The sequence below is a fragment of the Zalophus californianus genome, chromosome X (assembly GCF_009762305.2).
Source record: "Zalophus californianus isolate mZalCal1 chromosome X, mZalCal1.pri.v2, whole genome shotgun sequence".
NCBI lineage: Eukaryota > Metazoa > Chordata > Mammalia > Carnivora > Otariidae > Zalophus > Zalophus californianus.
Window position 1 is genome coordinate 122,144,572 of NC_045612.1, and position 14,333 is coordinate 122,158,904.

Genomic DNA, 14,333 nt, shown 5'->3' on the forward strand with positions numbered 1-14,333 from the left:
CTGACTTAAATATTTTAAGATTCGATTTGACTCTAGAAAACTGTACCTATTGGGGCTTAAAACTGGAAAGCCATTGTTTTAGAAAGACAATAATAATTTCCCAATGAGTTGGAATGCTGGAAAATCTAGGGGTCTCTAGATAAAAGAAATATATGTATTTTTAGTCCGACTCACTGACTTTCATGTGTTTCCCCCCAGGCAGCTCTGCCTGCTGTTGCTCAGATGTAGACCCAGTTATGGTCAGTTGTAAATGAACCTTTGTGGGTAGACTGTGGCCCGAAGTAAAAAAACGACCAAGGTCAGGATAGAAAGCACTGTCAGATGCAAACTCTGTTCAGCCCTGCGATTAGTCAGAAGTCATTGGAGCTACAGAATAAGCCGGACGAGTGTGACACGGGTGCCCCCTGACGTCCTATGGAGCTCTTCTTAAGAATGGTCCTGATTGTAGTCCCCTCTAACGGAGGTGCTTCTGTCTGAAATGGTCAGGGCCACGCCCTTAGAGCACTCACCAGTCCTATGTCCCCTGGCCCGAGAGCTTCCTTCTGTCTGGAAGCCGCTAAGACTCCGCCTGGGGTCTCCCCCACCCAGGGTACCCACCTGTTAGTTTCAGAGGAGAATTACTACCCAGCCACCCCCAACAGCCTTCACCCGGCCACTGATGGGAGATATCAGGTACATACTGCACTTCCTTCCCATCAGCCGGACTGTTCTGTGCAGTTTCCCAAAGTCACCCACCGGGATTAATCTCCAGCTGCCCACCGTGGTCCAGGCGAGGCACACTCTCCTGCCTTCATGCCTTTCCCTGTCTCATCTCCCCACCCCCTACTGGTGTTTCCTGGCAATGACTTGTGCTCCCAGCCCAGTCTCCTGCCCTGCTTCCTGGAGAGAGAACCGCAGGCCTCATCTAAAATGGAATGAATGGTAGTGCACATCCCTTTTCCCCTTGTGGCCCCAGCTCACATGTTCAGTTTCCCTAAACTCTCCTCTCTTTCATGTTCTTTGAAAAAAATGTGAATATTAAACACAGGGCATGTAGATATTTAAAAATCAGTCTACCAGCTTCTGCTGGCATTCTAGAGTGACGACAACAAGGCAAGGTGTCATAGATGTTATTTGTGGGTGCATCAGGAAGACAGACCAAAGCTTACCATTTTCCAGTTGCGCTTGGAAGCGCAAGTCTGACCGGTGATACAAGGGAGTATATTTCACTCACTGTAAGGCACACTGAAGAGCAGGGGCCCAGCCCTCCTTCTCCGTAACTTTGTCGGGGAGCAGATAGCATCTATCCTTGAGTCCCTCAAGCCTGAAGAGGAGTTCAACCCGGTATTTTTCCAGTACACCGCTATTCAGGAATCGTGGCACAACAACTAAAAAGAACGCCACTTAATGAGAAATGACACGTAAGATGAGTAATGTAAGGTCGTGGGATAGAAGCTTCCTCTTTCCATTAGAAATGACTTCCCTTCCCCGAGATGGATCACCTCTGTCCTCCCCAGCACTCAATTAACCGTCCCCTTCTGTAAATTACTTTTTTAGCTTCTGACCACAGTGTGATTTTTGCCAAATACATTCGTTGAAAGTTACTTAATAGAAAGTAGCACTTTTCAGAAACTTTATGAGAAAGGCTTGATAGACACAAGGGTCCGGGGCAGGTTAATAGATTTTTTGTTTCATTCTGCCTGCCCAACCCAAACGGAAGGGTGTGGAGCATTTGTTTTATAAAAGTGTGTAATTAATAAGAGAACGGAAGGGAGGGGTTTATTGTTTTTGAATGAATTATGAGCAACACCTTCCATTCTGCTGCTTCTTTTTGGACCTGCTTCGAGCGGAGTTACCATTTAACACAGAAAGAAAATTCTGTAGCGTTAATGCCAAGAATGTGAGGTTGAAGTCAGTCGAGTGGGCTCTGACCAAGACAGCACGGGAAGAGCAATGTTATTCTGTGACAGAAGCCTGCAGGACGTCGGGGAGAGTGAAAACCATACCGCAAGTATATTTTCATTTTCAAATTGAAATCCTGTGAATCCTCAGTAACCGCAACTATTCATGCCCTGACAGGAGAAAACTGATATTTATCAAGCACCTACTACGCCAGAGAGTTTACAGATATTTTCGTTGAAAGTATGCAAACGAGGAGACATTCTTACCCAGATTCCACGTTTTTCATACGCGCGCAGCTCTCGAATTTCAATGTCCATGATCTTTTCCTCTGTGCTAGAGGCTGGCAAACTATGACCCTTGGGCCAAATCTGACTCGTCACCTGTTTTCCTAAATAAAGTTTTATTAGAACACAGCCACACCCATTTAATTCCCTTTTGTCCGAGACCGTTCTCCTACTACGACAGCGGTGTTGAGTAGCTACAACAGAGACCGTGTGGTCCTCAAAGCCATGTTATTTACTGGTCTAGTCCTTCACAGCAAGTCTCCCAACTCCTGCTTTACATCTGGGAAGATTCTCCCCTGTCCCCACCCTCCCCCACCCCATTGCATCAGGAAGGAGCCTTTAGAGAATACATTTGGGATCTAAAAATAACTCCAAAAATTCTGGAGTTACTTCTCATGTTATAGCTTCCAAAGCCATTGTTTTGGTGAAAGATGTAGATGGAAAAAAATTTCGATTCATGCTATTAAGTCCTGCAGGTAATCAGCTCAGGCTGACCGGTCCTAGAACTTGTAGCATTGATTCTATGTGGACATTCCGGATAAACAAGAGTTTCTCTTTTTCTTTCTTTCTTTCTTTTTTTTTCTTTCTTTCTTTTTCTTTCTCTCTTTCTTTCTCTCTCTCTCTTTCTTTCTTTCTTTCTTTCTTTCTTTCTTTCAAGATTTTATTTATTTGACAGAGAGACAGACACACAGCGAGAGAGGGAACACAAGCAGGGGGGAGTGGGAGAGGGAGAAGCAGGCTTCCCGGGGAGCAGGGAGCCCGATGCGCGGCTCGATCCCAGGACCCCGGGATCACGACCTGAGCCGAAGGCAGACGCTTAACGACTGAGCCACCCAGGCGCCCCTAAACAGAGTTTCTTAACAATAGTAATAGTTATCATTTATTGAGTAATTACTATGTGCCAAACATTTTTCAGTGGTTTCTCGTGTACTAATTCATGTAGCTCTCACCACAAGCTACCCCAGGGTTTCTCTGCCTCGGCACTAGTGACATTGGGGGCTGGATCATTCTCTGTTGTGGCGGGGGCTGTTCTGAGCATTGCTAGACGTTTGTTGGGTCGCATCTCTGGCTTCCACCCATTAGACACAAGGCATGGCCCCTGCCCCACTTGTGACGATGGAGAATGTCTCCACACATTGCCAATGCTCCCTGGGAGAGCACCTGGTCTACCAGGTAAGAGGAACTCGGGAAATGGAGAGTTTCAGCAAATGCCCAAGAACGTATGACTAGGAGGCAAGGAGGACCTGGCATTCAGCCCCAGGCAGACTTCTTCAGGACCTCGAGTTCTGAACTACTGCCTCCTTTAGCCCTTGTTCACTCTAAATCATTTCACCTTGTCTGACGATTTCGCTTTACTGAAAAATTAACAATAACATCAACAGTGTCTTGGATGGGCATGTTGTGTGTGCTCCTCTTGGGGGGAAATTCCTTTGTGTGAAGCCTCAGAGTTTTGGGCCTTAGCGGTGGTGCTCTCGCTGGACAGTTTTATTGTATCGCCACAGTTGTGTTTCGTTTGTAGGAAGACTTTTATTGCCAGCTTACCACAGCGGGCTGCCATTTTTAATGGCATCGCACTTCCTTATCCAACATTCAAGCTTCATAATCTTAGAAACCTCAAGAAAAGAGGACTTATCATGAGGTTCCTGGGAGCTATTTTTTGCTCCCCTAGCAAACATACGGCAGAATCCCGTGTGGAGAGTTCATCAGCATGCCGAATTGACCTCCTCTGGGCCAAAGCATTTTCCGCCACGTCCCCGCCGTAGAGGCCGCGTTCTGTGTGGCTTCTGTCCGCACCGTCACTACTCTCAGCAAAAGCACTTTATGAAGGGATTCCATTTTTTCCTTTTCTGAAAAGCCTGTCTCTTTGGCTTTCAAAAGTTTCAGTCAAAAGTGTTCAACTTTAAATGAACATATAAAAACATTTTTTTAAAGATTTTATTTATTTGACAGAGAGAGACACACACAGCGAGAGAGGGAACACAAGCAGGGGGGAGTGGGAGAGGGAGAAGCGGGCTTCCCGCGGAGCAGGGAGCCCGACGCGGGGCTCGATCCCGGGACCCCGGGGCCGTGACCCGAGCCGAAGGCAGACGCTTAACGACTGAGCCACCCAGGCGCCCCGAACATACAAAATATTAAAAAAATATTGTCCTGTACTCCGGTTTCTCCCTCAAAGACAGGGACCCTGGGAACTTGGCCCCTCTTCCCTCTCTCGTCTACTTGAGCTAGGTCCACAAATATTTGACTTCGGTGTGAGAGAGTTTTAGGGTGAAGATTACATATAAACATATTAGATGAATTACAGTAATGCAGTCTGCTCTTACTCAATTCTCTTTGGCTCAGTTTTATATACAAACTCAAGTGTTAGAGTTGCTTTCATTGTTCCTTCTGGCAGCTCTGTCTAACTTCTGCCCCGGGGTCTGGAATGTTCATCGCAGCTGCCTTTGGCAATAAAACCCGAAGCACCCTCAGATCCTCATACTTCCCTTCGCACCTGGTCAGCAGTCCACAGCGGGGCACGGAGCCCACCTGCACGCAGGCTTTCCCTGTACCCTCATCTTCCTGGCCAGATTATCAGCTTATCTGCAGCTCCGTTGTGTTTCCGTTGCTCCAGCCCCGGGCAGATTGGAATGAGCTCCTCCTCCAATGTTTTTCTTTTGGAGCGAGATGGGATTGTTACAGATGTTATAGCGTATAACGGTATGAAATAATGGTGCTACTAAGACATAATAATAACGCTCACCCCTTTAAATTTGGATGCAGACTCAAAATGGCATATTCTGAGCAACAGAGAAAAGCGCTGTTGAGTTTAACCAATAACAACATCAACATAACCTAAAATAAAAAAAGAGTCTTAACTTTTCTCAAGGTCACCTTAATTTGAATCACGGTACCGCGTTGCTTTCGCCAGGAGGACCAGTTCTAGGCACATTCGTAAAGTAGACATTTGTCTTTTAAACCCCCAATCTCATCGGTAGTGATTTCAAAGATAGCAAGGTTTAGAATCTTCGACCCAAGGGGTCGCGGTTTGATAGACCAATTTCAAGAGTGCACTGATGGTGGGCCCGTGTGGCAGGGGCGGTCTCCTGGGCTGCGCGGGCTGGGGGGCAGGGGGCACCATTCTCGTGGATTCCACGTGAATGGTGGCCTCTGGGGTTGTGTAACGCCAGCACCCCTCCTTCCTCCACACCCTGAAATAAAATTTCCTTTTTCCGACACACCAGCCGTATCCTCTCTGAAACTTGCTCGGCTGTTTGCGTCTGTGTATGAATAGAAGGTGATCTATCAAGTCAGCATGTCCTTCTCAGGAGAGGACTTAAAAGGTTCTATTCTCAAAATCTAGAGATGGCTAGCCCATTTCAACAAAGCATTTCAAAAGGAGAAAAATGAGGACTTCTAAAATGCGTGTTAGTCCAATGTCACCCGTGAGAAGTGGCCAGATACTTTTTCCCCATTGGTGTCGCCTCCTAAGAGTTCCATAAAATATTTCTAAAGATGTTAAGGCCACATGTGTCTGAAATCTAATGATGTTTATACTCTGCACTGAACATCTCATTTTGCAGTTGAATACAAGTCCAATTAAAAGAGCAAGTTTTTAGAAATACTTAGAAACTGTTTACGGACTGCTAAAGAACATTTTGCAGACACGTAGTCCAATTTTTAGTGTGTATGTAATTAAATCCTTTTAATGTTTATACGTATATGACAAGAACAAAATAAGAAATTGTCCGCCTCACCCCACCCCTTCTGTGAAATGCCACAACACTATCACACCATAAAGCTTAACAGGGGGGACTTTTTACTGGGCATTGCTAACTAAGTGCTCTGGAGAAAATAGCTAACCCGTTTGTGTTATCATTAACAGTGCCGGGGAATGAGTACGTGTAACTGCACTCTAGCAAAGGCAGATAAACCGTGCGCCCAGGGGCGACTCCCACGGGACCGCCGCTGACTCTTGGTATCTGACATGAGTGCCGAATGAGATCTCAGTCCTAGGAGGCCAGGACACGAGTGTTGGCCTTCTGCGCTCACTTCACTTTTTTGACTGTCTCATTTCTCTTTCATTAGGCTGTAAAGGATGAGATAGTCATAGTCTGTCAATGGGAAGAAGCAAAACTATGTAGGAATAGGAGAGAGCGGGGTACCAACTCTACAAACCAGGCTGTTCTTCTGTGTCTTACGTAATTTCCCTTCTCATTCTGCCTTTCCTGCTCCCTAAATACTTGGGACCATTATGGACACACTAGATAGTAGGTAAATCCATCGATTCTCGTCCTTTGGGGTAGTTAGGGTCTATAAAGTTGCCAGGAACACTGAATTGGCCAATACTGAACCATTGCTCTCTGGGGAAATAGCCACACATAGACACACACACGTGCGACCCCTCACCTAGATGACATAATCCTAAATCTCGCAAGCGAGTCATCCTGGTAGATTCTGTTGTCTCTGTTTTATGAAAGAGAAAAGGAGGTTCCAGAGTGGTAAGTGACTTGCCTGAGGCTGACCCCGCGCACAGGTGCCAGAATTGGGGCTCCAAACCCATCCAGCTGGCCCCAGAACCAGAGCTTCGTGCACCACACTGTGCTGTTCCTGTTGTCTCCATCCTTGGATTATAGAAGAGCTGAAGCAAGAAGGCTAAGCGTGTCCTTGTTCAACCTCAGCTGGGTGCTAGTAGGGTGACTCATGTGTTCTCCGTGCTCTGAGCGTGTCTGAAACGAACACAAAGACGCCACAAGTATTGATTTGGGGTTACAAATTAATTTTTGAGGGGGAGCGAGTATGCAAATCACAAATACAGAATCTGTAAATAATGAAGCTACACTGTAGAATTTGTGTGGGGGTCCCTGTTAAAAGCCGAGCTGGGAGTGCCGGCAAATACCTTTTTTCATGTCTTTTGGCTGGTTCCTTTTCACCCCTTCAGAGACTTGTCAGAGAATTCTTGTCTGACCCGTAAAATGGACCCTACTCTCAGCCACGTTCAATCACATTACCCTGTTTAATTTCCTCTAGGCACTTGTCATGATCCAGAATTTTTATTTATTTCTTGACTTGTTCAGCCTGTTCCCCTATGCTCATATGTAAACTCTGTGATAATGGGAACTTTGTGTATCTTGGACGTCCTGCATGCCCAGCACTTGGAATGCTGTCTGAGGCGCCCTGGGAGCCCAGTTGCTATTATTCGAATGAATAGATGAATAGATTGATGAACGAATCAATAGTTGTATGTAGGTCTTTCACAGTGAAGGCCGCAAGTGTTTTATAAGAGGAGACTTGAGCTTGCAGGACATTGGCTGTGTCGCTTGCAGCCTCAGATAAGGCATCAGGGCCTAAAAAGTAAGATAATTACACCTGAAAGAAGCAAGAAATTCTGCCAGAATTGGGATTGGGGCTAACTTGAGAAGAATTACTTTAGAGTATTTTGCAAAGAGATAAAGTTAGTACTAAGGACTAGAAACGATGATTTGGTGGTGGGGGGGGGGGGGGCGGGGATGATGATGCGTTTCAGGGTGAGAAAGGAAGTTGTAACTCCAGACGGAGAGAGGTTGTGTGCGGAGCCCATGGGTGAGGCCAGAACAGAGATGCAGTCAGAGTAACTGAGTTTCTTCTCATGAGGAGCCGAGGTGACATTTACACGTGAGTATAATTGAGATGAGAAAAAAAGCTAGCCGCGAGAAGCCTGGAATGGGGGGAGGCCTAATTGTAAGCTCTATTTTGTCCTGCAATGTCAAGGGCGCTGAAGGACACGTGCCCTGTTTCGCAGTGCGGTACGGGGGTGGGATCCAGTAGTCACCTCCCACCGGGCCATCATTCCTGATCATCCCCATCCCACTGTTGTCTGTAGGGTAGGGATGAAGAAGGTGGAAGTAGCGGTCTGTGAAAGAAGGTGTGAGGGCTGTTTCTTTCATCCTTGGATTGGCTCTACTCCAAGCACTTGCATTAGCCTTAGTGGTTCTGAATCAAAAGATGTGAATCCGAAATTGAAAGCTGAAATCGTAACTAGGAGCTGCCAGCTTCCAAACCAAACCTGGGAACTAGAAACACCTGAACACACTGCTAGCAACCAATAAACCCTGCCATATTTGGATTAATAGCCCATAGAAGAAGTGAAGTCCAATCAAATCATTAACTCCTTTTAAGTGACTTATAAAACAGCAAAACTGTGGAAAACTTCTTTGTAGTGGAAGAATTTTAGAAATATAGGATAGCACTCAACTTATTTTATTGTACCTTTTGGAATGTAAGAATGCTAGAGTTACAAAAATTTGGAAGCTTCATCAAAGTATAAAAAGAGATTCAACTTTCCTGGTTTCAAAGGAAAGTCAATTCTGTGTTTTTTTTAAAGATCTGAGGAAAATACTTGGCCAAAAATGAACAGATCATGTTTCCAAATTTCTGGGAATTTATATTTTGGGGCCATGGTGGTTGTGGTATCAGCTTTCTCAAAACATATTGGCTCAACAAAGTAGATTTCGGTCTACTTTTTTTTGTAAAACAAATCTATCCATCATAACTACCAAATGGCCAGAACTGGGATTAAATGGAACCCCATGTTATGATGGCAACTGGGACACCTTTCCTACCATAGAGTAACCCAAGTCCCAGTGATCTTCAGAGTGAAATGGATCCCAAACTAAATCGTAGTCTATTAACAAAGCTACTTCTTCTTTTTTTTTTTTTTTTTTTTTTAAGATTTTATTTATTTCACAGAGAGAGACGCAGCGAGAGAGGGAACACAAGCAGGGGGAGTGGGAGAGGGAGAAGCAGGCTTCCCGCGGAGCAGGGAGCCCGACACAGGGCTTGATCCCAGGACCCTGGGATCACGACCCGAGCCGAAGGCAGACGCTTAACCGACTGAGCCACCCGGGTGGCTCGAGGTGCCCCCAAAGCTACTTCTTAATACAGACGATACCATCTCAGATTTGTCTATGACTTCACAGTGTTACTTATTTCCTCATATAGTATTCCACGTATCTACCACAATAATCCCACATGGCTGAGACGGCAGATATTATTCACCTCATTTTACAAAATAGGAGAACTTAGAAATGGGCATTTTCCTTGATTTTCCCAACATCATCCTCCTGCAAGTGTGTAGAGCTAGTACTCCACACCACATTTCACGGCACCTGCTCTAGAGCTACTGGTGGGGTTGGATCAGGTTTACTCAAAGCCAGAGTAGCATTCAGCACAGAATATGTTAGCAACAACATCAAAACCCGAGGACTTCGTGATACGGTCAATTGATTTTCGACAAAAGTGCTAAGACGCTTCAATTGTCTTCCAGTTGTCTCTTCCATCAGTGGTGCTTAGACAACTGGCTGTCCATTATAATAAAAAGACCCAGTTGGACCCTACTTTGCACCATACACAAAGCTTAACTCAAAATGGCTCACAGACCTAAAGGGAAGAGATAAAACTTCTAGAGGAACATGGAGGTGTAAATCTCCACGACCTTGGATTAGGTTGCTTAGCTATGACATCAAAAGCACAAATGACAATAGAAAAATAGGTAAATTGGACTCTGTCAAAATTAAAAACTTTCGTGCTTCAAAAGGCATCATCAAGGGGCTCCTGGCTGGCTCAGTCGTAAGAGCGTGCGACTCTCGATCTCGGGGTCGTGAGTTCGAGCCCCATGCGGGGTGTAGAGATTACTTAAACAAATAAAACTTAAAAAAAAAAAAAAAAAAAAGAACAACCAAAAGGCATCACCCAGAAAATGAAAAGACTTGGGAGAGATGCCTCATTTAGCTCCCTGCCCTTACGGAGCTTGCATCCCATTAGATTTACCTTGATTGTATACTCAAGTACAGTTTCGCTCTTAGGGCTCATTCTGGAAGATACTTTTCAAATGTAAGGTGCCGCTTTCCAGAGCTTTCACTTTCTCCATCCTAATGTGCCCTGGTTTCTATATGATTCCATCCTTTTCACAGCTTGGTTGTAGTCCGTTGTTAAATTCAGTTTGAGGTCAAAGGGAAAGACAATAAATTTCTTGAGAGTAGTGGCTTTTCGAGTAAGTATTTTCATGGATAGCTAAGTTTATTTGGGAATCCTCAAGGGGGACCTAGAAATGACAACATAAAAGTAATGGTAAGAGAAATTGAGCCCAGTGATGAACCTCCTTGAAATATTAGCCTGAGTTCCACATTCTGTACTTGTCCATCAAAATGCATCTTATAATTTTTTTCTTTTGTTCATTAAACATTTAGCCAACATGTCTGTGTGCTAGTCTGACATAGGACCTGATCTTGGTGTTTGCTGCCGATGGCCAGCGACTGTTATCTTCTCAATGAGAAGATGTCTTGAGTAGTCTCTCTGCTGTGTCTTACAATGATCAGGAATAAAACTCAAGGAATCGTGGCCTCTGGAAACAGGACATGATTTCTCTGAAAAGCCATCACTGGATTTTTATCCTGAACTTCTGACCCTACTTCCAGTCTGTCTCATTCAGAGAGAATGGAATTACTCCAGTTAAATGAAGTATCCCAAATCAAAAGGGCTTAATGACTGAGCCATGTCTCCTCCCTGAGATATGCTAGAGTAATCAGTGATGCTATTGTCATTCTCCGTAACACTGTAACTTCTGTGCTGTGTTAAAATCATAAAACTCCTGCATGCTCTCTCCATTTCCCACAGCTGTGATTTCTGGGTCTCTGTTTGCGCATAAGCATTTCAGAATTGTCATGAGGTGGAGGAAATAGCATGTGCAGAGGATTTCCCAAGCCCAGTTGCCAAGAATGAGCTAATTGTCACCCTCCCTTGCATATCATGAGTCTTAAAAACTTCAAATACAAGCCATTCTATAATGATCTACCTTTCCTGGAGAATGGCATGTGTTCACTGTAGAACCTCGGGAAGTATACCAGAAGTAAAATTATAAATTATGTCCTAAGATTAATAAAATAGTCAACCATCCTTTTTCTTTTTTGATGTTTTCATAGCGATGAAAGACAAAGTCGATGCCTGTATTTAAAAGAAATGTTAAGTAAATATGATATAATCTTGCTACCTTGCTTCTGGAAAATTTGTTCAATGGATATCGATAGTAATCTGTTCTCCATAAAAGAATAATATTGTTTTATTTTTAACTTACTTTTTTGTTTAATAGGCCAAAATTACACTTTCTTTCAAGATATAAAAGCAGGAATCACAAATATATTTCAGGCGTCGATTTCCCACTAACTGGTAATAGCTACGTATATGTTGGGTTAGGAAGATTCTGAGGCCGAGTATGACTTAGTAGAAAAGACTGCTACCATTGGCTAACAGTGTTCTTTCTCCAAGGATGCAAGATAGGGAGTGGACATGTAAGTCCTATATTTTCCATCTCTGTATAATTGGAAGAAGACTTAACATTTAAAGTATCTTTTAGATACTTAAAGTATCTAAAGTACTGACATCTGAAGTAACTATTTAAAGTAACATTTAAAATACCAACATGTAACTGAAAACAAAGGCCAAATAAACCCTTACTATTCTATCTATATCCTGTAGGTCAATGCATCACGTCAAGAAGCCAAATTGATGGAGGAGTGTGATCTTCTCATTGAGATCATTCAGCAGAGACGACAGATTATTGGAACCAAGATCAAAGAAGGGAAGGTACGATTTCTAGGGTAGAAGATTTCATATTCTCTACCTGGAGAAAACATCATACTCCCATGCGCTTCAATAGCTTAGGAAATATCGAATACCCCCCTTTTCTATATTTTCTGTAATTTCCTCTTAAGTCTTCAAGACAGAGCTCAAAGGCCCCTGGTTGGCCATTTTTTTCTCCACCCATTTCTTTGTATTATCACCATTTCCTATGCACCTCTGTAATAAAAGGATTACATTACCTCTCCTCCATTACTGAACTCCAGGGGGCAGCATGGAGCTCTGGTCTATTATAGCCATTGTTTCCATCTTTCTTCTCTATGAGAAGGTGGGTTCCGCAGAGGAGTTCATTTCATATTTATCGCTATATCCAGCAATTAACACAGTATTAAATAAATGTTTCAACGAATCAGACTTCATATAGAAGTTGCAAAGTATTTTCCCGTGCCCTTGAGCGAATTCAGACAGGTATAATTTCATAGTGGCAAAACTACTATAGTTTCACTGTATCATATATCCCTTTGTGGATATATTAATAGTAATTCTTTTCTAATAATTGTATCTTTAAAATTCCCATGGTTTTTATTGAAATACTTGGGATCCATTTCATTTTACTCATTTCTCTGCCACCCTCAAAAGGTAATTTTGTAAATATTTAAAAAATAGAAACATTCATTCAAGATCCAATAAATTCATGAAGTTCTATTATTACATATGCTCATAACCATGCTTTAATGAAATATGTATAATTAAATTAGCAACTATTAAGTGGTACACAGAGATTCCAATAACTGATAGACAGGGCTCTGCTCTGTTTTCTACCACATTTAAAAGGTACTTTCGATACTGTATAATATTTTAGATTACTTTGCCTGTGTAAGCTGAAAAATATTTATGCATGTAAATTGTGATGGTGATCAGAAAAGTTAAAGTCAAGTCCAATCAAATAGCTCTGTTATAGTGAATTAACAACTTAATATGAAATCATTCCCTGGCCAAGAACTCAAATGTATTGAGAGGCGACTTTTCCCCACGTACAAATTGTACGACTTTGAAGAGCACTGAATGTCAGCCTGGAATCCTCACAGGACATCTTTCCTGTTCCATTGTCATGCCCCACATGTGTACATCTCTTAATACCCGACATCTCGCAGGTCCTCAGATATACGATTGCCAGAAATACAGCTGCCATTCTTTAATATGCGTGCGGGAGGGAATTTGTTGCCTTTACATGGTACAGGGATCAGTTTTTGATACTCGTAGTAGTCCCTTATCGCTGCTGTAACAAATTACCGCAGACTGGGTGCCTTAAAACAACACAGGTTTAGTTTCTGACCTTCCGGAGGTCAGGAGTCCAAAATCAGTCTCACTGGGCTGAAAGTCAAGGTCTCGGCAGTGCTGTTTCTTTCCGGAGGCTCTAGGGCAGAATCCATCTGTTGCCTTTTCTGGCTTTTAGAGGCCACCCGCACGCCTTGGCTCCTGGTTTCTTTATCACATCACTCCGACCTTTGCTTCCCTCCCTCCTCAGATCTCTTTCCCTGGCACAGTTCTCTCTGGTTCTCTCTTCTAATTACACTGGGGTCACCCAGATCATCCAGGATAAGACCCCCCTCTCTCAAGATCCTTGCCTTAATCACATCTGCAACGTCCCTTTTATCATGTAAAGCGCCATCGTTTAAAAACTCTTGGGAGTAGGAGGGGAGCATCTTGGAGGGGGGTGGTTATTCAGCCTGGCCAGCATGCCTTTCCCTTGCTTAACTTCCCAGCATGAGGGTTTCTCCCATGAGCTCCATCAAAGTAGTGAAGGGGTGTCGTCATGCGTAGGGTTCGTGCTTTGGTGCACCCAGTCCAGCCCGAACACGTGTCAGTGACAAGAGAACATGGTGAAATAGGAAAGCAAAGACACCCAGCTGGACCCAAAACAAGATAAAGGTCTCCATGGGCCGGAAATGGGACAAACCTGCAAAGTTGCAGTTGCCACTGAAACACGGGACAGGGACTCAGTCTGGAAGAGACCAAAGCAGCGGCACCTTCCACTCCCATGGGTAAAGAGTTCTTGAAGCCCTGGGATAAAAGGGGCCAGAAGTGCTCCGGGTGGTATGAGGGACGACAGTCAGGCTTGATGGTCAATGCCACACGGGCCGCATAAGGCTTCTCAGTTCGTTTAAAGGCACCGAAAAAGATTATTGCCAACCTCTATCCCGGGTCATAGTTTTCAGCGGTTTCGGGCCTGGGAGTCTGGAACGAGTCTGTTGTTGGGCTGGAGCCTGGATCTGCACTACTTCTGATACCTGCTCAAAAGACAAGCCTCAGAAATGCAGAGGATCCCTGAATGAGGGCCCCCAAGGGTGAGGGAGGTGAGGAAAACTGATGGTAATACCGGTAGGTGGAGGGGACGGGAGGGGGCTGAGCAAAGGGAAAATGATTATGAATGACTTCTTCCCTTTAAACCTGAAACTCACACCGCAGTGCTGAAGCATGTAAAGAAATGTTGCATTTCTGAAAATAGAGCCCGCAAAATCAACAAAGACATTATCTCACCCCAGGTGAAATTCATTTTATGGGAAAATAAAGAAA

General features: G+C 44.0%; 1 protein-coding gene across 9 annotated transcripts in view; it reads left to right on the forward strand.

The window, feature by feature from the left end:
* Positions 1 to 14,333, forward strand: part of MID1 (midline 1) — a 590,235-nt gene that overhangs the window by 530,423 nt on the left and 45,479 nt on the right. For all 9 annotated transcript variants that reach the window (XM_027609029.1, XM_027609028.1, XM_027609036.1 and 6 more), the window contains one exon: positions 11,655 to 11,762. In XM_027609029.1, coding sequence (XP_027464830.1) covers positions 11,655 to 11,762 — 108 coding nt within the window. The remainder of the gene's footprint in view (positions 1 to 11,654; positions 11,763 to 14,333) is intronic.